At 34.8% G+C, this 25,958-nt stretch overlaps 3 protein-coding genes across 7 annotated transcripts; 2 read left to right on the top strand and 1 right to left on the bottom strand.

The window, feature by feature from the left end:
- The first annotated feature begins 1,479 nt into the window (after nt 1–1,479).
- On the top strand, nt 1,480–8,458 carry LOC132030724 (uncharacterized). Of its 4 annotated transcripts, none has more exons than XR_009408081.1 (8): nt 1,480–1,857; nt 2,565–2,748; nt 2,831–3,081; nt 6,017–6,131; nt 6,610–6,702; nt 6,973–7,072; nt 7,581–7,748; nt 8,046–8,458. XR_009408081.1 is itself a non-coding variant. In XM_059420461.1 (7 exons), exons 1-7 carry the CDS (start codon nt 1,511–1,513, stop codon nt 7,622–7,624), a joined length of 1,134 nt encoding a protein of 377 aa, XP_059276444.1. In that variant the 5' UTR covers nt 1,480–1,510; the 3' UTR covers nt 7,625–8,458. The 4 variants fall into 4 exon arrangements, 2 of the variants coding, with proteins under 2 accessions (XP_059276444.1, XP_059276443.1); XR_009408080.1 differs by having other exon boundaries at nt 6,973–7,116; XM_059420461.1 differs by having other exon boundaries at nt 7,581–8,458.
- LOC132030723 (probable inactive purple acid phosphatase 27) lies at nt 8,378–14,623 on the bottom strand. 2 transcript variants are annotated; one of them, XM_059420458.1, is made up of 12 exons: nt 14,447–14,623; nt 13,806–13,897; nt 13,557–13,626; nt 13,344–13,466; nt 12,900–12,992; nt 12,657–12,786; nt 12,206–12,287; nt 11,984–12,116; nt 10,915–11,120; nt 10,700–10,825; nt 9,644–9,953; nt 8,378–8,795 (listed from the first exon to the last, which is right to left on the bottom strand). In XM_059420458.1, exons 1-12 carry the CDS (start codon nt 14,606–14,608, stop codon nt 8,490–8,492), a joined length of 1,833 nt encoding a protein of 610 aa, XP_059276441.1. In that variant the 5' UTR covers nt 14,609–14,623; the 3' UTR covers nt 8,378–8,489. The 2 variants fall into 2 exon arrangements, with proteins under 2 accessions (XP_059276441.1, XP_059276442.1); XM_059420459.1 differs by having other exon boundaries at nt 13,557–13,642; nt 14,447–14,586.
- Nucleotides 14,624–22,243: 7,620 nt separating this feature from the next.
- LOC132030722 (protein IQ-DOMAIN 18-like) lies at nt 22,244–25,596 on the top strand. The gene is made up of 5 exons (XM_059420457.1): nt 22,244–22,625; nt 22,838–23,089; nt 23,757–24,002; nt 24,266–24,403; nt 24,507–25,596. Exons 1-5 carry the CDS (start codon nt 22,497–22,499, stop codon nt 25,272–25,274), a joined length of 1,533 nt encoding a protein of 510 aa, XP_059276440.1. The 5' UTR covers nt 22,244–22,496; the 3' UTR covers nt 25,275–25,596.
- The last annotated feature ends 362 nt before the right edge of the window (nt 25,597–25,958 follow it).

Raw genomic sequence — 25,958 nt, 5'->3', positions numbered from 1 at the left:
GAAAATTAAATTATATTCAAAATCTAAAAGAAAACACAAGATGGGTAAAGTCCCCTTTCTGGATAGGAAATGATACATGTCCAGAAAATGTATAATTCGTACTTGGCCTATAGGTGTTTATACAAGCAAGATGACCTACAAATGTTAATAGGTTGATAGGATTTTTTGAACTTAAAGAATAAAAAATAAATCATATACAAATACAAAATTTGTCTGATCTGAACGTCTATACTAGATGGTAGTGTTTTATTTCTCTGATGCTAGACTTTACCTAATAATATATTATTTATAATTTCTTTACTTAAAATATTCTATGTAACTTAAAAATGATATCTAAAATTTAATACTTTTAAGGAATAGCAATAAGTAAGATGTGTAGTTTACAGTTTACACGAAAATAAATTAATGCATCCAATGAAGATGGTGCCTAGTGGAACACTGTAATTAAGTAGAATATTTCAAGTCTAGAAATACTTGTAGTATGTATTATAATCCCATGAAAGGGCAATTTTCGAATATTACATAGATTTTATCATTAAAACAAGTTTGGTTATAGAAGAATCAAAATAAGGGAGGTGAGTGTAATAATTGAAACCACAAGGGAAGTAAGTGTTATAAGACTAAACCTGAGGGGAGGTCTCTTAAATTATCCCAAAAAATAAACGACTCTTTTGTTCAAGATTTCAACTTCCTCATTAGTTTAGGAGTTACAAAACCAAATTGAAATTTGAAATCATCTGTTACTAGTGCCAAAAAATAAACGACTCTTTTCTTCAAAATTTCAACCTCTGAATTAGTTTAGGAGTTACTAAACCAAATTGAAATCTAAATCATCTTTTACTAGTGCCAAAAAAATAAACGACTCTTTTGTTCAAGATTTCAACCTCTTCATTAGTTTAGGACTTCAGACATTTTTTTCCAAAAATTTGGCTTGATAGTCCCATCCTTCAATTAAAATATTCAAAATTTTGCTTGGTAATTTCAAATTTTAGACATTTTGTCTAAACTTTGGCTTGGCAATCCCAAATTTCATACTTATATGTCCCAACTTTCTTAATTTATTCATTTCATTTCACTCATAGTACATTATTCATTTCATCCAAAATTTAATTTATTCATTTTTAACCATTTGATCATCTATTTTATTTTACTTATGGTACCTCATCCATTTCATCATTGGTAACTCAAGTTAATTTACATATATATATATATATATATATATATAATACACACACTGTTGTACTCTCTTTTGCGCTGATCTTTAATTTTTCCCCTCATAACCGATTAACTTTTTTTGTGCATGGAAAAATAATATTTTCACATTATAATATTTATAAGTTATGAGCCGCAAGAACTTAGTGTCCCGCCGGACATAAGCTGGACAATAATTAAAGAGCAGCCCAGTTGAAGGCAAAGACGAGCCCATTTGTAGGTCAAAGTACTAGTAGTAATTTAAAGGACATAGTATGGAGGAAAAAATAAATTTGAAATTGAAGAGGGATAGGCGAGAATGAGCTCACACGATATACGTCGTCCATTCAAACGTCCGGCGATCTCCGACCAACAACGACGTCGTGAACTTTCATTGCTCCGACAATCCCAAAACCGGCGTGACGCTCAGTTACAAGCCCGTCGTTTAGCTTCCACAGTTCTCTCTCTTCAAGAAGAACAACACCAAGTTGACGCTGTCCCTGAAGCTTGTTTAGAAGAAACAGATGAGGATGATTATGGAAATCATCATAAGGATCTTCGTCAAGCTACTAAGCTAAGAGGACCTGAAGCGAGGTTATGGTTTGCGAAGCAACTTATGCTTCCCGAATGGATGATTGACGTTCCCCATAATCTCAATACTGATTGGTGACTTCTTATCTGCTCCTTTTTTTCCTGTTCAAATAATTCTCTATGTTCTGTTTTATTACAATTACATAGTCAAGTTTACTTCTACTTTCACTTAAATATCTTTAAATTTTGATGCTTGTTGAATCGTTTATGCTAAGCATTTACGGAAATTGAGCTCATAGGGAAGGTTCACCTTTTGTAGAGATTAGGTTAAAATTGGATGCTTTGAGCTTGAACTAGAAATACTCCCTTTTTTTTAAATAACCGTGGTCCTTGTGCCGAGGGTTTACCAAAAACAACCTCTATACCTCCCAAGTTACGGGTTAGGTTTGCGTATATTCTACCCTCCCTAGACCCCACTTTGTGGGATTTCACTCGGTATGTTGTTGTTTGGTGTCCGGACTAGCTTGCGCGCACCTTGACTAATTCCATGCATATCTGCCACCTCCCACCAGCAACAGGTTTCAGGTAACCCTGTCCACCAAAGCTAGGACACATGGGAAGAAACCACCCAGTGTTTTTGGTCTCTGCTGGAATTTGAAAGAAAATACGTCTTACTTTGTTTATTCTACTTTGATGCCTGCATCTTAGCCTACCACAAATCTTCACTTATTTGTGGGACTAGCCGTTGGAACTGTATATTTGTTGTGGATGTCTTGCTTGATTCAAACTAAAACAAATACAATTAACCACATTATTAATCTTAGGTTGAATATGATGTGCAGGTATGTATTTGCTAGGCCTGCTGGAAAACGGTGTTTTGTTGTTTCTTCGAATGGAACAACAATCAGTAGACTGCGCAATGGAATTCTCTTGCATCGTTTTCCTTCTGCCCTACCCAATGGTGCCAGGACTAATAACAGTAAATCTGCTCAATCATACTGTATTCTTGATTGCATATTTCACGAGGTAACAATTGAATCATGTAACATTGTTGCTCGTATTTTGTTCTGTATATCTAAAACATTCTGCACTGTCTTTGTTGTGGCAGTCTGATGAGACTTATTATGTCATTGACGGTGTTTGTTGGGCGGGAATTTCATTATATGAGTGCACTGCCGAATTCAGATTCTTTTGGTTAAACAGTAAGCTTGCTGAGACGGGGGCTTGTGATGCTCCCTCAACTTATCATAGATATAGATTTAGCACTCTTCCTGTACACAACTGTGACAAAGAAGGACTACAGACAGCTTATGCAGGACAAGTTCCATATGTCAAGGATGGAATACTGTTTTACAACAAGTAAGTCTTTTTTGCAGTTTGTCTCCCATTTGTTTAGTAGAAGGCAATTTATTACAAACCATGAACATGATTTGCTCCAGCAGTTGTTAACTTTTCTTCTTCATCTATTTCACTTGATAAAAGGGAGGGAAAAGAAAAAAAAGCAAGCATATAAGGACGTAAGGCTACTTACTGTGTGTCTTAACTCCTTATATATATAAGTAAGCCTTTCTTTTGACTTGTTCCTTTGACCATTAAAGCTTATCACATCACGAATAGCGTTTTCTACGATGTTTCAAGTGTTATACATGAGAAGGTAAGTTGACCTTTTCTGTTGGAATAGTTTCTTGAATGGTAGGGCTTTCTAAATCCTTTAAAACAAGTGGATTACAGTCGGACTATTCTCCTCCATTATTCCTCTTGTTACTCTAAGCATGTAAAACTAGGTTCGAAGAAGATTCGTGGAATCAAGATCCTCTACAAATTCTAAATCGCAATGCTTTATGTAGCATGAAAACCATGTATATGCTTGTGTATTGCTGTTCTATTTTGTGTTGAGCATGGACACTGTATGGCATCAGTTGGACACAAGTGCAACACCATTAAGTTGGTTGTTTAATTCTTTTCATTTTAATTTTGGGACTCCATGTCCATGAAGTTGGACTCTAGAGTCATTCATTGAAGCAAAAAGGAGAGTGTATATATATATTCCTATCTCTTTGCTTTGAGTTGTTTGGATTCTTTCTTTTCGGGTTATTGCAAGTATTTATGATTTACAACAACAACATACCCAATGAAATCCCACAATGTGGGGTCTGGGGAGGGTAAAGTGTACGCAGACCTTACCTCTACCTGGGAAGTTAGAGTTTCCGAAAGACCCTCGGCTCAAGAAAAAGTTTGACAAAAAAAGATTAGATACGGACAAGTAGATCAAAGCAGTATTAAATGAAAATAACGAGAGCGAAAAAGCCATGATAACGCAGCCTGAAAAAAGAGGCAATAGCTACCACAGATAAATAAGGTAAAAGGCAGTAACTACAGTCAATATACAAATGAATACACTAATCGCAGTACAAGAAATATATATATATACATATATATATATATTTTTTATTTTTTTTGGAACTGGTAACTGTATTCTATATCATTTGAGCAAAACAGTACACAGGTTGTACTGAAACCATATTTACAAAAATATTCCAAGACTTTACTGTTTTAAGGCTATATTGAATCTAAAACAACAATAATATTAACAGTATCATCTGAGTAGACCTGATTACACCAAAAACAAAGCAGTAAGATATAATTCAGCTTGACCTTCTGCACACCATTCTCTATGCTATCAAAACACCTAGAGTTTCTCTCCTTCCAGATTGTCCGCCATATGCTGGCAGGGACAATTCTCCATCTGATTCTGTTCTTGGCCTGCAATCCTACTTCCTCCCAACTCTTTAAAGCCTCCGAGACCTTTCCAGGCATGGTCCAAGATATACCTTTAAGATTTAAGAATACTCTCCAGGGCTGTTGTGTAAACTTACAGTGAAGGAATAGATGATTTACTGTTTCTGCTGTTTCTCCACATAGGAAGCATCTACAACACAAAGTTATCCCCCTTTTCATTAGATTATCCTGTGTCAAGACTGCTTCTTTGGCTAAGAGCCACACAAAACATGAAACTTTGTGTGGAATTTTAGTTCTCCAAATGTGCTTCCAAGGCCAATTAGTTATCTGTTGATTCGATTGATTCATCATCCTATATGCTGCACTAACTTTAAAAACTCCTTTGTTGTTCCCCAACCACCAAAACATCCTCCCCTACCTGAAGTCCATTGAATTGTTCCAGTGTATTGAAAAATCAGCCACTCTCTGTATTTCCCAATCATTGATGTGTCTTCTGAAGGTGAACTTCCAGCCTTGAGGTGTCCACAACTCTGCAACAGTCCTTTGATGATCTAGGACCATGCTGTAAATATCTGGAAATAGACTCTCCAAAGTACCAGCGTCATGCCATTTATCTTTCCAGAATCTGGCTTTGTTTCCATCAACTACTTTGATCTTGGAATTGTTCTTGACTTCATCCCATAAGGCTCTTATGGATCTCCAAAGACTGACCCCATATGGTGTGGTAACAATCGCAGTACAAGAAATGATAGCATGTAACAGAAGTCGAAGGGCAAGAAACTATACAAATAAAGGTATTTATGATTTATGAAATTAATTTCATATTTTTATAGGTATTTAGATATTTCCTGTGAAATATTTTAGGTTATACATAAATTTTGTGTCTTAGTACCAATAAAAAAAAATTATTGTGTCCTTCTGTTCTTTTAGATAAGGTGTGCTCCTCTCATGCTTCATATGAACATAACTATGAAGCATGGGACACCGATTCAGGTATGAAATGAAGTTTTATATCCTAGTGTGTGTGTCCTCCAATTTTCAAAACTTCGTTCATACCTGATACTTCAACTTCTTTGACCATCATGACGGAGAGAAGCTCATGAGAAATGATGTAGCTGTATTAAGAATATACCGAATTCCAGTTTAGGACATATATTATTCATAGCTACTAACGTCTTCCAGTTTAGAAAGTTGATGGAACTTACGAGTTGCTTGTGAACAGCTTGATCCTTTTCTGGATTCACCTGTAGGTTATCTTGCCTTTTTACTTCTATCTACTGTTCATTTTAATGGCAGTTGTGAAACTGTTACCATTCATGGAACTAGAATACAGCACTCACATGATTTGGTAAAGTTATATTTCATGCTTTGGACCATGGTGCTCTAGATGTTCAATGCAGTCCTAGTGTTAAATTGTCTAGCTCTTCTGTAGTTTCTCAACCATCATAAATTGTCAAAGCTTTATGTTTCTGTAACTCCACGTGTTTGTTTTCTTCTTTCATTTGATCATGATCTTCATTCTGTTTTACATTGTTGTTGTCCATCCCGCACCCAGACATGCACAATATCAAACTGGAAATACACCACTAGCATTGGTTTGGAAGGATGAGAACTGTAGCCAGTATGTCATTGATACGGATAATAAAGGACAAATTCCAAGTCAACAACAGGTACATTACTCTGGACACTTCCATTATGTACTTTTTGATTCTGAAAGTTGTTATAAGTCAGGTATGTCATCTATAAGGTCATGCAAGGGTTGTAAAACGAGTAAAGCCACAAAAAAAAACTAAAACTAACTTCCCAAAAAATAAACAAAAGTGTCTTTTGAGTTTTCATAGAAAACTTATGTCCCTGATTCATATCTTGGTGGGGTTTAGGGGTGTAAGATATTGTTGTAGTCAAATCTGGGCATAGAGCCGGGCAGGAGTACAGCCCAACTGAGCTTACTACAACACCTAGCCCAGCTTTGGTCCGTAGGGACGTGAATAACAAATATTCTTTAAATCTGGAAGAGGGAGAAGACTTTTCTACTATTTCTTCTTAATAACAAATACTCTATCAAAGAGTTTATTAGAGAGAGAACTGAGAAAATAAAAGTGAAATCTCGGTAACAGGGCTTCACATTATTTTTTCTTGTACAACCAGGTAGTTTTGGAGCTCCTGGATGATGGCAGACTGGCTACATCTGATGACCCTCCTGTCATATTTGGCTGCTTGCTTGGTGAATTCGTGCAAAAGGTTTGATCATATTATCATTTTGCACTTTATTTAATTGCAATTAAAAGGAGAAAGGATAGAGAAGAGGTGTTAAAAAAAACCCTCCTAGTCAGCTTTCTCAATCATTGGAAATGGTATGAGGAAGTAAATCACTTCCCTGTTGTGGTACCGATATAGTGTAATTCATTAAAACTCTTCTTTTCTTTCTCCTCTCTCTTCTTTCCCCTTTTTTTCTGTATGTCATATCTTGACTTGTTATCTATAACTGAAATGTGTTCTCATGGTCTTCAGACAGAACTTCACCGTGGAGATCTTCTAAAGTTTGCAATAGGTGAAGGGGGGTTAGTTATTGTTGACAGTAAACTGGAGAAGGTTGATCTGCAATACCTAGGCAAGTCCAATCGTGCTCGTGCTTTTGCTGATAGTTACTCGAAGGTTAGATGGTGGATTTTGAATTCCATACCCTTTGTAGGAGTTGCTGATTCAATAATCAGTTTAAAATATTTAATCACTCAAATCTGGTGTAGACAGTTCCAGTACTCTACATTTGTCTTGAACATCCTCCATGCAAATTATGCTTGAATGCAGTAAATTAGAAAAGGAAGATAAGACACAAAAATTAGATAAAATATCCTAACGATGGCAAGTGTAGGAATATACTTTTTTTTTTTTTTTGTCGTAATTAAGTGTCCTTTCTATATTTTATAGTACCATGGCATATAAGTATTTCTGTCCAATCTATATGCATATTTGTTAGATCATTGCGCGATTTGCTCCTTAATGAAGCATCTTGAGAGTTTCGGTGGAACTCAATAGCAAATTAAGTTCTTGATATTAGATGTGTCTTTGTTATCATCTAGATATTTCGTTTGACATAATAACTTGGTTTTGTTTGTCAGGTCTTGTTCCAGCATGCAGCGCGGTATTCTCCTCTCAGAATTGAGTATCTTTTTGCATCAATCAGTTCATGTGTTGAAGATGGAAATCCAACCCAAGATGCAGAGATGGCTGGTTAAAGGCGGCACATGCAGGAAACACATTTCAGCTAAGCCAAATAAAAATGCCCCGTAAGAAATTAACTTGAGTGGTAGGCATGATCATTCTCGTCCTGCATCATTTTTCTTGTTTGAACGTGTATATATGATCCAAGAAAATACATTTTTGCGTCACTTAAGATTAGAACAGTCATAGGTGAGAAAGTAAATCCCTTTTTGACTTCACTTATGAGGTTTCTTCCCCGGTCTGAAATTGACACTTTCCGGTCTCATCCATCTACTACTACTACTTAATTTGAGCAGTCTAAACTTTTACAAATGAAGATTAAGGGGAACGCCTCTGAAAATCCACAGCTTCTGATTGCGCAGCTGAACTTACCTCCGGTGTCCAACGGTTCATTGTTGACGTAATATTTTTCAGAACAGAATTAATAGTTTGGCGAAGACAGCGCTGATGGCAACATGTTTATACAAAAGAAGTGCACATGGGTCTCTCGGTTAATGCTTTGCATAATAGTCCACAACAGAACCTTTTGGAATTTTGTATTTTATTTATGAAAAGCTCCAATACTCTTCTCGATGTTTCCCCTTGGAATGAGATTAACAATCTAAGTGACACAGCTTTGTCTATTTGTGAGGGAGGGATTGATTTTTAGAGCACATCACATGAAAATTGTATTCAGCCAGTGGTGGAGTGAATATATTTGCTGAAACCAACGTTAGTGTACGTTATGACTTCTCGTTTTGTATTGGAACCAATTACAACAAATTTTGTAGCTGAATGCTTTCCCTAATATACGTTTACAATTCTGTTCAAGATGCAAGAGTGGTTGGCTCACAACCATCGTGAACACAAGCTAAGACATCTTTATAGTCCCTTGAGATGGTGAAAGAATCATAAACTTTCCCATCACTACTCTTTTTGTATTCAAAAAGTAGTGATGAATGATTAAATGCTGTAAGCTTGACGAACCCCCAATCGTAGTCCCTGTAAAGACTCCAAGTGGTATTAATTGGAGTGAATTCTGATAAGTGGCTCCCTCCGCCACCCACAACAACATGGATTGTTCCATTGACAATACCAGAATAGTGTGATCTTTCCGAGTTCACGCATTGGTTCTGCATCATAGACAAGTGAAGACAATGAGAACGGACATATGTCGTTTATATCCAAAACAATGGGTGATGGATCACATGCAACTAACTGTTCTTAAAAAAATATACTCTCTCCTGCTTTCTTTTCCTCAAGTTCGTTATCTAATCTCAACTTTTTTCCTCAAGATCTCTCTCGCGTTTCGTAACCGACGGATCATTGCGTCGGTTAAAATGTTTTTGTTAAAACAAAAATTTAAAAACCGATGGTTCATTTTAAAAAACCGACGGTTCATAAACTCATGAAGGTTTATGAGTTTGTACGCCGTTTTGTAAGGCCCAGGCATCAATCCAGGTAAGAAAATGTCCTTGTCCATTAAGTTAATTGATTAGTTTCTTTAGTTTTGAAGACAACGCATAATCAGATTATGAATGACTCCCGCCATATTTTCTTGTTATAGATGGTTTATTGGTGAAGGAAAAATGAAGGAAACAATAAGAGAAGCTAGAAAACGAAGATGTTTTGGATATAAACGAGACAAAGCGAAAGGTTTCATATAATCAAGCTCCTTTTCTTTCCTTCTAATTCTTTTTATGCAAAGGAGGTTCTATAATATACTTAATGAGTACCCTCTCTCTTCTTAAAACAAGAAAGACTAAAAAATGCCTGATGACATGTTAACGAAACTATCTTGAGAGCCATAACTCCCTATGTATTTGCCTTGATCCTTTTCAAGCTATCTCAGAATAATGTCTATAAACTATCCTAACCGGGGATGTTATTTCTAGTACTGAGTTCTATACAGTCAGAAGTATGCTTGGACTTCAGAAAGGAATTGTATGATTCAACGTTGAAAAGAAGTAGCAATGCTTACCTGGTAAATGGGACAAGTTCTTTCATAATTATGGACATGACCATAAAATGCAATATCCACTTTATACTTCTGCCAAAGCTTCTGCAAGCTTTCCCTTCCCATGGGCTCCTCAAATGAGCCTTCTAAGCCATACCATTTGTCTGAAGAGTAACCAAGAACCCGATGAGCAGCAAATATAAGCCAAGGCTGCTTTTGTCTGTCTACTGATGCCAGACAATGTTCAATAAATCTATATTGCTCAGATCTCTCTCTCCAATCATTCTCACTGTCTGCGATGCAAAAGTGAAACATGCCATAATCTGTTGAATACCTGCAATTAAAATACACAATTTATAGCAAAATGACCAAAGAGGGTGCCCCTATAATATTTAACTGATACACATTAATCCTAATATATGGGATTCAGTTGCATTCATCAGACTCAGTGCAATAAGCTTTCTTTCTGGAGTCAAACTTCAACATATTCGTCTATAACTTCAAGAATCAAACTTCAACATATTCGTCTATAACTTCTAAAGTATTTCAAACTTGTGAAAAGTGCAAAATGACAAAAAACAATCAATTCATTTCATTCACTATAGAGACTGGACAAATTAAAACCAAGCAAGACCTTCGGTTCACGAAATGACTAGAAAATGTGCACATGTACAGACGACTCTTCGGTACAAGCACTGGAAACCTTTTTTTTGAGAGGAAGGTAGTTGTATTATAGAAACAGCACTAAGGAAGTGCTGAAGTAATTACATGTTGAGCAAAAACCAAAAAAGGAATCCCTTTCTAATCTTATAGGGATTCTAAGAGGCTAAGAATTGATTCTGCATCATTAACAAACTGCTCCTTGCACCAAGAGAACAAAAGTATACAATCCTTAAAGTACCCTTTTTTGCTGAATTAAGAAAAGTTACAATGCCATTTTGTATTTGTCACAACTGAACGTGAGTTTTTTTTTTCCTTTTTTGGGTTTTGTTGGAAGAGGGAAAGGGATCAACGGACTCTAAACAAACATCTCCAGAACTTCATGTCACAAATCACGAAGGATACAGAATAGTTTATTACCAAAATTTAGCTCTATTATCAGCAGGAACATAAAACATGGTCTGAGCTAGCACTCCACATTCTCCACCAGAATCCATAACGTCATAGAAGCCACCAGTTCCAGGCCAATCACGCTCATGATTACCACTGCAAGAAGTTCATAGATCATATAACAATAAACAGAGAGAAGCCGAGATTGAAGCTTAATCACACACAGTATTGTTAGGGACGCGAACCTTGCAATCATATAGGGTACGGTTGATGCAATGGGTTCCACTTGTGCAGTAAATTGGTCCCATTGTGATATGTATCCATTGGCATACGTAATGTCTCCTATATGGAAAACTATGTCAATGTTTTTAAGGTCATTGATGAGTTGGTCCGTTGTATTCAGCGAGCCCGGCTGATAATTACTATACTCATTTGAACCATCACGCTCTGCCTGAAAATCACTATGCAGTTTAGTCTTATGATTTTGTGTATTGACAAAAAAACTGATTGGAGTAGGGGTAAAGGGGAACCATAAGAGATTCCCACAAAATTCAGCTAATGTTGAATGTGCAGTAAGCGCTCAACAAAGGAGAAAAAACAAGCTTATCCTTTGGCCATCAATATCAGATATAGCAGTTAATATCGATTCAATAGTAAATGATTGATGCCACATGAAGTGGCCTTACATTCTTATTGGATCAGTGGTAACACAAGCTTAGAATTGGTAGTTTATCAGATCATACACATTCTAAAGGAAATATGATTATAAATGAAGAAAGTGTTGCCCAAATATATATAATAGTAAATGAAATCTTGTTGGTTCGAAAAACCACTCACATACATCTTAAACTCGAATTAAACTGCAATTAGCGAAGTGCTCCAAAGAAATTTAGTATAAACCTAGTATAAGAGTTACTATTGAAACGATGCTTAAATATATGCCTAGAAAACATTCTTTCACATGAATCTGCGGAATCAAGCTGTTTAGGACCAAAATCGAACCTTTGCTAAAATCAGAATGTAATGAGGCGAAATTGTCATATTCAGAGTAGGAAAAATGATAAGTTGAATGGACATCAGACTCGTCCCTCCCAATATAATAGTTGAATGGACGTCAGACTCGTCTTCCCAATATAACAAAATAAACGACACTTCTAGGATATCGAAAATGAATTATCATTATTATAAGAAACTAATCGTATTTAACAAACTTCTGGAATTTCAAATTCATTTATAAATTCATTTTTACAAGAAATCATGCTTTTACTTTTGATACTATACCCAACAAGAGCAGTAATTGGTAATTGAAGTTACCTTTCCCATGTCTCCAAAAATTATAACCCGCTGCAATGAGTCTTGTCCTGGATATGGTGATGATCTAAAGGAATACATCTTACTCCACACGTAGGAACCATTTGACAACATGTGGCCCATCTTGTATGTGTACCTGATGTATTTATCATTTCATTGAACAGTGAATTGCTGCCAAGTCGAAGTTCTATCCCTAAGGAAATATAATTTGTACAACAAACTTACAAGGTGTTTGGCCACAGGTCCTTCATGAAGCTAGTGTGTATGAACCCTGGATCACGCCAACCAACTGTTCTGGCAGGTGAACCTGAAAACGTACATCAGAGAAGTATTACTTCATGCTGATAATTTGTAGGTATGATACTTATTGTTTTTCCCGCATTTTCTTACATTTGAAACAGAACATCAAACTAAAAAAGCTACTCAGGTCCAGTGAAGCCACTAGGGACTGTCACTCCCAAAAAAAGAGAAATGTTTGACACTTGATTATTACCATCTGTTGTTCTTCAGCAAATATCTCTTGATCATTACGTTTTCCACTTCTCAACAAGTTGTTTTACCCTCTTCGAAATACGCTTGGGATCTTAAAGTTTGTGATTGGTAAATAGATCCTTTTCACTTTCCAAAATTCATAAACTGCCTTAATGATATATGTTGTCAATAAATTGTAACATACCACACATTGTGTTTCTATCGAATGTCAATGTTCCTGCCGGTGAGCGACGTTGAGGATCACCCTTTCGACCCCATTCAATGAAAGGAACAGCTTCGTCTAAATTATAACCACTTGTCCAGGTCAACGTCATCTATGGAAAGAGAAGAGATGGAAAAGCTTCATGAGAAATTCATTGCACCTTGCAAGGATAAAGTGCCTTCCTTAACAGTAAAGAAATAAAACTGGTGATTAGCGCCAACTTACTTCATTCCATAATTTCCCCAAAGCAAGCCGTGGATAAAGCGGTGCTTTAGGATTTGCAAATGATATGTAATTTGAAACTCCTACCAGCTTTGGCTGCATCAAATATAATGTATTAAGGAAACATGAAGAAAAAACAGAAGACTAGCAAACATTTGGGGCAGTTAATGTGTTTGCAGGTATCATTTATGGTGCCAGTATGCAGCACTTGCTTGGATGATATGTATTGTGGAATTTGAGTGCTAAGTTGTATGAAGGTTTTATTTCTGTTAATATTTGCTTTACAACAAATACACCTTGAATTCAACTACTTACATGACAAGCACTTTACATGAGCAATAGAAACATCAAGTAGAAATTTGGGGCGGGGGCAAAAAAGAAAAAAAAAAAAAAAAAAAAAGAGGAGAGGGAATAAGATGAAGCATAGAGATCACTTATTTTACTAACATTTGACAACCCGCCTGTAAACAATGCAAAGGAGAAATCTGCCCGCTGATTGATTAATTGGAACTTGAGAGAAGTTTTTCCTGTTTTCACGTAATTGGAATTGGAGAAATTTGCAAAGTTGTACTGCAACAACCACATTATTTTGGTTAGATTTTAGAAAATGCAAACACATCTCCTAATTGTTTCTTAAAATTATGCTTGAACTATGCTCACCTTTATTGGAGCTGTACAAATATATGGAGCCTGTTCTTTGCGATCGTTTTCCAAGTAACATGTAGATCCACTGAGAAGCAAAAGGACTACATCAACTCAATATCAAGATATATTATTATCAAGCAACAAATTTAACAAACTTGTGTGCCAGGACTGGTTCAACGAGGAACTTCACTAACAATAAGGATGCTAAAGCTTAAAACTAGTAAAGGCATTTAGGCAGTAGAGATAATAGAAAGATGAACATACTTGAATTTAGCTGGAGAGAAAACTCCAACCCAGTCATCATGAGATGGCTTGGGGTTCTCAAGATCCACAGTTACCCATTCAGTGTCACCACCCTGTCATGTTAATGAATATAATCATTGCTTTATAAACAGTATCCAGGCGTATCCAAATGATACAAGGACAAATTATAAAGCAAGAAAAGTCCCTAAATGTGGTAAGTAAAAAAACAAAGAAGCCAGTGGTGAGTCAAGAATACAAGCAGGGGCGCAAGAAGGTTCCGAACCCCTTCGCTAAAAAAAATATACTGTATATGCAAGATCAATTTTTTTTTTTTTTTTTCAAGATCAATTTTTTACTGTATATATAGTAGATGTTGAATCTCACCTTGTCTTTTTCGCACATTGAATTCTTTATTTCGAATCCTCTTACTAAAAAACTCTGGCTTCGCCACCTAGTACAAGGATTATATTGATTTCTAGAGTCTTTGTAATAGCTAAGAGAATGCTTAGAGGTATCAACCAATTAATGAATTAGATAAATGTTTCCTTAAAAGCTTCATCTTCCCAAACGAAAAGAAAATAGAACATGCCTTTGAACTAAAAGAATGAAGATAAAGGATAACTAATAGTATGAATAGAGCAAAACAGATGGAAGAGAAGTACGTTGGCAGCAAGAATAGATGGACGAGCTTTAATGGTGACAGAGTGATGGAGTGCAAGAGTAGCTCTATGGATTGCTATGTTTGATAAAGGCTGCTCCCCACTATGAGCTGAAGCAACATACAACGTTAGAATCAAATTTGCAAAGCATACAATACTCTTCATTTTTTTCACTCAATCAATTGCTACACACACAGAGACGTCTCGCTAGCTCCAATTAGTTTAAAGAAAAAAGTCGCCGGCTTTTCCGTGAAAATCCCAAGAAATGTTATAATAGGATAGGCCTCTCATTTTCCCCAAACATGTGTCACGGTTAAATATCAATGTTTGAGATTTAATTAATCAAATTAAAATCTTAATCATTGTTAGAATAATAAATATATATATTTCCTTATCAATTTTTATAATTTTCGATAATTCCTCTTTTAACTATTTCAGAACTTCAAATAATTTTTATATGTCAATTTAATCTTTACTCAGTTATTTGTTGTGTTCCCCTTCTCTCTAATTTATTTGGTATTTCTTTTCTTTTTTGTTTTTAACAATTGACAAGTCAATTAATGGCCACTGAAATTTTAAAATTGTACAAATTACTTTTATTGTACAAATATTATTCTTTATTCTTTTTAATTTGTTGATATAATACATTGATTAATTGGCCATCTTAACAAAAAACTATCCCATCTGTTCAAAGAAAGAGAAAAGAACTATTCCAAAAACAAAAACAAAAACAAAAAACTCCTAACAAAGCTGGAAAAAGAGAGACCAATATTTAATATATATATATATGGATGAAAATCTGTAGCTAAAGTTATAGGATTTCCCAAAAAAAAAAAAATTGAAGCAAATATATGGTATATTTATTATCCTAATCATGATTAGGACTTTGATTTGATTAATTAAATCTCAACCATTAGTTTTTTACCATGACACATGTCTCCAATCCAATTAAGAATTTGAGAAAAATGAAGAGAAATGAAGAGGAGCCCCATCCGTTATAATAGCCTCTTTTTTTTTTGTAATTTTTTATTTTATTTGAAAAAATGTGAGGTGTTTGGCCATGGCGGATCTAGCCTATTAGGTGAGGGGTTCAATTGAACCCCACTTTTAACACGGAGTATAAATTTATGTGTAAAAAATTATTAAAATTATATATATAGTAGATATGAATTCATAACTTTTAAAATATAATGAGTTCAATACTAAAATTCTTAAGATTGAACCCACATAATCTAAATCCTGAATCCACCTCTGTGTTTGGCCAAATTTTTGGGAGAAAATAAGTAATTCTGAGAGTAGCAGAAGCAGTTTTCAGAAGCTAAAAAAATAGTTTTTGACCAAAAGCACTTTTTTTAGAAAAAACTTTTAAGAATTGGCCAAACATAAACTATTTTAAAAACTTAATCAAATACTAATTGCTGCTTAAAAGTATTTTTTAAATTAATTGATCAAACATAAACTGTTTTTCGTCAAAAGTGTTTTCTTAAAAAATACTTTTAAATGTTACTGATTTTAAAAGCCTGAACAAACAGGCTATAAATCGTGGAGTGACCCTCCTGGTCCACTCCAAAGATCTCTATTTTTTTTTAAATGTAAATCTTGACTATTGGATGTGTGTATTTTCTATAAGGTGAAGTAAAATTTGTTGAGATACCTAAAGGAAAAAATTAAGACAAAGACGATGGTACTGTCACCGACACAGTCATCGGCAGGTGTGTGATTGTAATTTGCTTGTGTGCAAGTTAAGCATGCAAGATTGAATGGTCCTAACGATGACATGAAGTAGTTGTGGTATCTGGTTGTGCACATATCGAGTGTCTCGGGGAAGTAAAAGTATTATGTGATCCTTTTTCTATTTTTTGAGTTGCGCGTTAACTAGTTGGAACATTATGATTATATATTTAAAAAAGGCTTAATATATAGATAGTTCCTTAAATTTATCAGGATATTTTATTTAAACATTTAAATTAAGTCATGTTGCAATTGAACATTTCAACTCCTCATAAAGTATTTCAATTAGATATTTTCGGTTCAAATTATTAAAAAAAAAGAAGAAAAAAATCGATGCATGTGTTTTTGTTCGTCTATTACGTAGTTAAGTTAGCTACGTAACATATATTATTTCCTTTAATTATACGCATCCGCCTCAATATACCGTAAAACTCGAGAAACTAAGAAGCATCAGGTTTTTGGCACTTTCGACGATAAAAAAAAGTGCCTTTATATACACATCTATACATTACAAACTATCACATTTATAATTCACGCTTGTTATAAAAATTAATAGGTATATTTATCATCTATTACAAACTATCAATCCATGATTATCACAATGGAGTATATATAATTGGTTTTGAAGTAATTTAAGAGTCAATTCCTCAAATGATCCTCAACTTAAGCAAATTACCTAATTCTTCATATGCTCATTGAAGTTTATATATTTGCCTTACAAAGTAACAAGGGCTTAAAGTCACTTTAAAAATAAAAGAACAACGATCAAAGTAGTCGCTTAAGTTTGAATTCTCAATTAAAATAGTCCTTATTCTTTTACATAAAACACTAATAATCTTTTAATGATACAAAATAGTACAATTTTAGTAAAACTCTAACTGTGGCATTTTTTTTTTTTTTGTAATTTTTTTTTTATTACATAGAGGGTAGGAGAAGGGAAATGGGGAAGGAGCGAACCACACACAAAATTGTGACTGATAACATTAGAAATGAAAAAAAAAATGTTTTCATTTTATCACTGCTAAAAAAATGAATATGAAATAGCCTATGTGTACTCTATAAGCTTGGAAACTTAGGAGTTCAACAATAAAATAATGCTTTCTATTTATTCTTTTTATGAGTGATCTCTATTTTGATAAAATAGTTTAAATTAGTTGTTAGTTTTTTCTACGGTAGAAATTATTGCCAGGAAATTCATAGTTGATACGGACTATGATGAATTCCTTCAACAAAAAAAAAAAAAAAAAAAAAAAAAACTAGGTCCTAATAGGAAAAAAAATTCATACGTAAAGATTAATCATAAAGGGTCTTTTAAAGGAAAAAAAAAACATAGATACATAGTGAAGGAAATCATCATGATAATATAAATCATTCACATAAAATGAGGAGATTCTATATCATCATTTTGTACTAATTTTTTTTAAAGTTTTTAAAAATTATTTTTGTTAATCGTGTAATATTATTTGGGTGAAAATTATTTCCTCTCTCCAACGCTGCTAAAAAAGTTAAATATCCCAGCTAATTTCAAACAATAGTTGTTCCTCCCTTTTATCTCATTTAAATTTTTTACTACTTATTTCACCCTCTACATTAACAGTCATTTTTTTTTTTATTTTTTTTTAAACATTATGATTTGTTTTTTTTTTTTTTTTTTTAATCTATATTATGAAGTTATCTATAGGACGAGCACAATCTCATTTACGAAGTAAGAAAGTGAAAAATAGTGGGAGGGCTATTATTATTCGGTGTTAAAAATAAGGGATATTTTAACTCAAAATCCACACTTAAGGGACTACTTTCGCCCTTTTTCTTTTCTTTTTAAAGTGACCTTTGGCCTTGTTACTTTTTAAGGCAAATGTATAAACTTGAATGATCATATGAGGAACAAAAAAAGATAAATGACTTTATTAGGTAATTTTCTTAAGTTGAGTGATCATACGAGGAATTGACTCATAATTTAATCATGTTAATTACCCTGAATATATAAGTCAAACTCTAGAATGTAATTATGGTGATAATCGTACATCAGAAGTACAGTACAGTAAATTGATATGGAATAAAGATTTGACTGTTTGTTGGTCCCTAAAATTTTGGCAGGAAATAAAAGCCTATTGCAGAGGAAAATGCAACTCATTATTAATTTTATTAAATATTTCTTTTAGATAATTTAAGAGGCATTACATTTTCCTTCTATAAGATTTCTCTTTTTCATTGAAATGACGTCGTTAGGCTAAAATAGCTTAAAGATGCTCGTAACATATTGTAATATTATTCGCTTTGGGCTAAACTCGTATAAACTTTACGCTGTTAATAGACTGTTTGGTCAAGCCTCTGGGAAGCCAAAAAATACTTATTTTAACAAGAAAATATTTTTGAGCAGTAGTAGAAACTATTTTTCAGAAGCTAAAAAACTAAAAATAATTCAAAAGCACCTTTAGTACATTGACTAATTGTTGCTCTAATAATGATAAAAGTATTTTTCAAATTGATTAGTCAAACACAAATAGTTATTCTGTACTTTTTCAAAAAATACTTTCGACAAAAAACACCTTTTTTAAATAAAACAAATTTTAGAATGTTTATACACCTTATATTTAGCTTCTTTTTCTTATCAGCTACTGGGCTATGTTTGCACACCCAACAATCTCTCCATCAAACAGAATTATGCATACCCATCACCAGGATTCATGGGCAAATTAGGAGTAACACTATATGTCCACATCATTCGAGTATTTATGGCCATCAAAGCTCAAAAACTTATTTTGTGTATGCGTCTTCAATCTACATGTAAAGATAGTCATAAACAAACACGTACATGGGCAAAGACAGTAAAGCGGACCCTAAACCATCTCTATACTCGTCTCGTCAAATCATTAACTCTAATACCAATTGTTGGGCCAAAACACCCCAAAAATACTATTAAAATAGTGTGATATTGCTAGTTTTGGACCAAACCTGCACGCTTTTCCCCCAAAAGCTTGACACAATTAAGAGTACATATCTATCTTATATGTAGCTTCTTTTTTCTTTTCTGTTATTAATATAAACTTTATTCGCAAACCCAACAAGAATTTGTTTCTTCTTTGGTCCTTTTCTGGGGTTGAGCCGGGGGGGGGGGGGTATACTATCATCCTCTCGCCCAAGCCTAGAGCAACTATCTCCAGGCAACTCACTAAGTGTTTTTTCGTTTGGGTTAATGACCCACCAAAAAAGATACATCAATTTAATAAGATAAATATAGTGTTTGAATTTGGAGTATAATATATCTGTTAATCTAAGAGGACAAAGATGTAGAGGATGTCTGAATTTCATATAGATGTGGAAGTCCAACAATCTTAATATAGTTCCCAATCTGTCGCTTGCCAGTAATACCAATCTACCTCCATTTATAATTATCAATTGAGATCTACATTTCTTAATGTCATCACTTGGTTCACAAACTTAATCTTCGATACATGAGCTTTTACATTATTGATGTTTGTATGTAATAAGACATGTCTTACTGACGAATGGATTACTACTTACATACATACACATTTAAATTAATACTTCAGGATGTCTTACTGACGAATGGATTTGTCACAACCAACGACATGCATGCAAGTAAACTTCTGATTTGAATTAATATTGCTTATGCGCGATAGGGTTCTTAACGCTTTTTTCTGTCATCTAGTAGTATTTTTATCGTGGGAGATGATTACTCAAGCGGAAGAGCACTCGAGTAACGGAGTAAGGATCGAAGAAGTTGGCTCGATTTAAGTTGCCAGGTATTTCATAAAACTAAGCATTAGTGTAATATCGTAAACAGTTTTTACGCGTTTAGACCAAAAAAACTCAAAAGCACAATTGTAAAGGGAATGATGAATACTTTCTTTTCCCACGCTTAATGATATAGACATAAACAAGTTATAAAGGTCTAGCTATAGAGTCACGCATGAACCTTAAAAGCTGAATTACAAGTACAAAAGGTATTTGAGTAATACAATGTCGCACGTTAAAGGTGTTGAAAGGGCTATATATTATTGGTTTCAAACTAGCCTAGCTAACTAGTGCAAAGTTTTGATGCAGAGATTCAAATCATTTCACATTCATACTACAAAGGAGCTAGAGGGGTTAATGTGTGAACAAAGAAAAACAAGGGACTAAAAAGAGAACTTTTCTTCAGAAGTAATTGATGACGCTTTAATTTCAATAGTGTAGAAAATGCATCCCCAATCATTGTCAATACGAATAGGATCTAGATAACCATGTTGCAATGTTTTAGCATATTGCATATGTAGCTGTCTCTCTCTGTGCCTGCATAAATAGTTTTTGGATAACAATGCTACAATAGTTATAGCATATGAATACTGTATGGATGCTGAAAAGATGGCAAGGGGTTCTAGTTGTTGATTTCTTTATTATTATAGTCCCAAGGAAAGCTTCTCCATTCTGCTAGATATCCCCAAATAGTTAACTGAATTGGGACGTTTATGAGCAACGTCTATTTATCCTATCTTCACGTGCCATTTCGCATCCCTCAAGAGGAGAGATAGAAGAAAATAAAAAGACACTTTAATAATGTAGTAAAAGATACACAGAACATGAAAAAGCTTTTATTATCCTACCAGAACCCTAAATATCTATTCTAGACTACTAAAAATATTGTTCTCGTGAAGTACTGGATATAGAGAATTTAATAAGTTTATGTGCCTAATTCCAGGTTTCGCTAGTACTGTTGCCACTGTAGCTCAAGTGGTAGCGGAAACATAGGCTTTAGTAGCAGCTCTAGATTCTTACTACTTGGCTCATTCTATTTACACACTTTTTTTAAAAAAAAAATCTTAACTCTCCATCCACTCGTGATGGAGTGATAAATATTCCTTCATCCTCACTCAAAAGTTTCGGGTTCGAGCCTTGAATATCAAGTTGCCTTTATCATAGAACACTTTTACATTTAATGTGAGATTTTTCGGGGTGAATTCAAATGTAGCCGGATGATCCTAATGTAGATACTAGAGAGGGGGTGGGAGACACAAAAACTATGCATCCACACAGATATCTTCCTATAAAATAAAACGGAGGGAGTGTTATTCAGGTTTTAATTATTATTATTCTAAAACATTTTAAAAATTGTAAGTGGGATGAAAATAAGGAAAGAACATGACGAGCATATAGTTTTATCAATTAAAAATGGGAGTAAAATTTCTTCTTTTTAAATTTTAAAGCAATGGAATCAAACAGGAGGAGAAAGCAGATCAGAGAATAGAACAAGTTTGACCGGTCAGGCACTATTATAAATCCCTTTTACCCAAAAAAATGGATTCCTTTTTGTTTGGCTTGGTGTTACATTGGCAGTCTTCGAGGGAAAAATAAACTCTCTTACACACTTACCATAACCACATGCAGATGCCTTTGTCAAATTGTACTTCCACTTTCTTTATCTAGACAAAATAGATAAAAACTTAACTGCACCCACTATATGTTTACATTATGTACCATGTATTTGCGCATTGATTTTTAGTATTTAAATATGGTTAATTAGCATAAATTTTCACTCCATGAAAATGTATTACATGTACATTATTTGGTGTAAACATAGAGTGAGGCACCCACCAGAAAACACTCAGAAGAAGTTAGAAAAAAAAACACTACTACTATATGTTTAATCAATCAGAACAACACAAACAAAGCTCTAGATAACTTGTACACAGTGCATCAATGATTGTAGATAAAAATTTTACTCTCAGATGCAGATAACACGTGAAGCCATGAGGGATGGTCAGTACTCAGTAGTAAATTTCAGAAAAAAAAATAGAGAAAGGCACATTCTATCACAAAGCCCTGACTAAATTAATATAAGAGACTTTGGATTCTTATGTTTTAGCAAATTACTTGGGAAAAAAAAAAACTTATTTTAAGGCAGCTTCACTCATTTTAATGTCTCTTCGTTAGTTGATTGGAGTAAAGCTCTGGCCTGGCACGCTGACACTTAACCCCACCATTAGTGTTTTTATTTATTTTGGCATGCCAATGCCAATACAAAACACCTACACTTACAAGAGTCGCATATTGATATTGGCGCTCCTACTACTCTGAATAGATGCTGCACGGATAAGCACTCTTCCATTATATACTATACTTAGACATCAGTCATTTCTGTTTTTTTTTTTCTTCTTTCATTTCTCTCTCTTTCCCTCCTTCTATTTATTGTTTCGGGAGCTAATAGGCTTAGCCAATTTAATAAACCACACCACTCTATTCTCCCCTTCTTCTTCTTCTTCTTCTTCTTCTTTACTCGTCTATCCATGTTGCTTTAAGCAAGTTACTTAATTACCTCTCAATGGGAAAGAAGAAGGGAGGTAGTTCATGGTTGAGTGCTGTTAAGAGGGCTTTCAGGTCACCAACTAAAGATAACAGCTGCGAGAAAAAGGCGAAAAGAGAGCATGAACTAGAGGAAGATGAAGAAAAGGTAATGCTTGCTGTATACTTCATGTAATAGTCCAATATAATGCATTACTTGTCCTAAAAACCACATTGTATTTACAAGGTCAAATTCTTTTCATCTATATATGGTAGATAATGAACCCTTCGGTGAAAATCCTGTCTCCGGCCACTGGTCGATGCTTTCTTTTGGGATTTCTACAAACTATATAGATTCTTTAATTGGTGTAACTTCTGCAGAAAAGGGAGAAGAGAAGGTGGTTATTCAGAAAGCAGTCGCAAAATGGTCAACAAAATGAAGGGAAGGTAATTACTGATCCAAAGCATGCAATTGCAGTGGCCGCAGCAACAGCAGCAGCAGCTGAAGCTGCTGTGGCCAGCGCTCAAGAAGCGGTCGAGATCATCAGGTTGACACGATCTTCTAATAATCCGCCTTCAAACAGGCAACACAATGCTGCTATACTCATCCAAACAGCATTCAGAGGATATCTGGTAAGCTAGCTATTCCAAAAGTTATGCCAATTACAGATAAATCATCTTGAACAAAGAAAAGGAAATGGCTTTTAACTATTTACTTCCTCCTGTCACCAGTTAGTTTTACTGACACGACTGTTAACATACAAGTTACATAAAAACATGAATGGCTTACTATTTTTTCAGAAACATGTGAAGACATATTTTGACTTGTGTTGAAGAAAATAAAATTAGAGACATGTGTTTTCAGCTATATATGATGTTCGGACTGTTCAAAAATGTTGATGCAACCGTGTTGAATTCTCAAAAAATGCACTACTTTTTGAAAGGAGCCTGCTGGCATTTTTGACCGGTCCAAGCAATATGGGTTTTCCGGGAAGTAAAGAGATCTTATAATTTTTTGTGACATTTAAATCTTAAAATGTGTTAAAAGGTTTCATTTCTATAAAATGGACTGTTTTGGGACAAGTAAGAGTACTAAGTAGTAGTAGCATTTTAGGAAGGAGAAAGTATAAAGTTAGCACTTGATTCAGGGATCACAAATAGTACTTGATTCAGGCTGACACAACTAGCTAGCGTTAGATTTGGGACCATTTTCGTTTCATCACAAGTCATGCATTGGAATGTTAAATATTTACAGATACCTGTCATGTGAAGCACACAGTCACGTTGATTTTTACTGCAGGCTAGGAGGGCACTAATAGCATTGAAGGGGATAGTAAAGCTTCAAGCATTGATAAGGGGTCAAAATGTCCGGAAGCAAGCAAAGATGACACTGAAATGTATGCAAGCTCTGCTTAGGGTGCAGGCTCGGGTTCGTGAACAACGTGCTCGCCTTTCACATGATGGAGGCCGCAGGTCAATATTTGCTGAAACAACCAATTTATGGGACTCTAAATATCTTCATGATATCCGAGACCGGAGTTCCAGAGTGAGTTCTACTTTCCGCACCTTTGTTACTGTCTGATAAACAACACTCAGTAGAAGCTCCTAACCTCTAATACAGTCAACTCTCTCTATAACAACATCCTTTGTTCCGATATTTTTTTCGTTGTTATTGCGAAATACTATCATAGAGAACATATAATATAACGTAACATAAAAGATCAGTTCCACAGAAAACATGAGTACTGTTATGATGAAATATTGTTATGGATAGGTCTGACTGTACTTGTAAAATATTTTGTACTGCAGTCTAGAGATGGAAGCTCCATTGCTGATGATTGGAGGGATTGTCCTAGATCACTTCTAGAGCTGGAATCAATGTTACAAGCCAGAAAAGAAGCATCCTTTAAACGGGAAAAATCCCTTGCTCATGCTTTTACTCAACAGGTTCAACTTTCTGTATCCCTTAATTAATTCTCGTGTTAAACTATTCACATCCTTTCAAGAAATAAGCCCTGAATTACTGTCTTTTACACATTCCAAAATCAAGGTATTGGATGAGATGGATGTTGGTAGTGAAGAAAGAAATGAGAGGGAACTAGAAGAGTCGGCGAATTGGCTAGATGAGTGGATGTCATCAAAACAATATAACTCCAGCAGCAGAGGTTCATTTGACAGAAGAGACTCTATAAAGACTGTTGAGATGGACACGGCTAAGCCGTACTCGAACATAGTTCCAAATGCTCGAAGATCACAACATTCGAGCCCACTTCATAGACAAGCTAGTAGTCCTCGGAGATCATCATACAATTACTCTGCAGTTCAACCACCAGCCACCCCACCCCCTTGTCAACCGAAACCTCTCCAAATTCGCCCAACAAGCCCACGTAAAAGCCAATCAACTGCAAACACTCCATGCCTTCGCTCCACTAGCCGTTCAAACAGTATAATGTCCCGTTATAGCACTTCAGGAAATGATGCAGCTGCTGCATCATTACTTCCTAATTATATGGCTGCTACTGAGTCTGCAAAAGCTCGGATTCGTTCACAAAGCACACCAAAACAAAGACCTTCCACACCAGAAAGAGAAAGAGTTGGGTCTGTTAAAAAACGTCTCTCTTATCCAATTCCGGAACCATACTCAGTAAATGGTACCTATGGCTATAGTCAGAACTTGAGAAGTCCTAGCTTCAAAAGTCTCCAAGCTGCCTATCTTGGGATGGAACAACAATCGAACTACTCGTGTTACACCGACAGCCTTGGTGGAGAAATTTATTCTCCTTGTTCAACCACTGATTTGAGGAGGTGGTTAAGATGAGAAATCCAGAGATAGTAATCAAGTGAATAAGGAGGACCGACCCCAAGCCAGCTCTTGTGTGTGCTATCTTTCTTTAATTTAGATGGGAAAATCAGGGTGTTAGGTGAATGCTAGTTGTAAAAGAAGCAAGAAAATGTCTTAGCCCTGATCTGTATTTCTTTGTTCATTTTCTAGCTTATAGTAGAGGTAAAATATTGAGTTTTCTTTTATGGTTCAGTTTCCTTCAGCTCATTATGCACAACGCAATTAACGCTTAGGAATTATGTAGTCCTATCGAACAAATTAATCAATACTCCAACTTACTCAGAGTCAACTATATAAATCCTCCGTATCATTTCTGCTATATTCAAGCTCATATTATCCTATACATTATTTATCAATTTATTGGTTTCCTAACATGAGAAAATCCAGAACTTTTATGATTGTCCTAAAGGAAAGGCAACTATCAACATTTTCTGAGATCAGAAAAAAATAACATAAGAGATCCGTTGAGATAATTACGTCTAGAGACGGAGGAATCTAGCTTTCAGCATTGCGTGCATAGCATCTTCCGCGCAAAACCATATATGCATCATACCTACTTGAAATTCACTGTTCCCCATCTATTGAGAAACCTATCAACAAAAGTGGTTAAAATTGTTCTTAGGCCTCAAGTTGTACTAGGTTTCCATAACTATGTAAAAT

This window comes from Lycium ferocissimum, chromosome 9, assembly GCF_029784015.1.
Source record: "Lycium ferocissimum isolate CSIRO_LF1 chromosome 9, AGI_CSIRO_Lferr_CH_V1, whole genome shotgun sequence".
Taxonomy (NCBI): domain Eukaryota; kingdom Viridiplantae; phylum Streptophyta; class Magnoliopsida; order Solanales; family Solanaceae; genus Lycium; species Lycium ferocissimum.
Note: the sequence above shows the minus strand (reverse complement) of the source record. Positions and strands in the feature narration are given on the sequence as shown.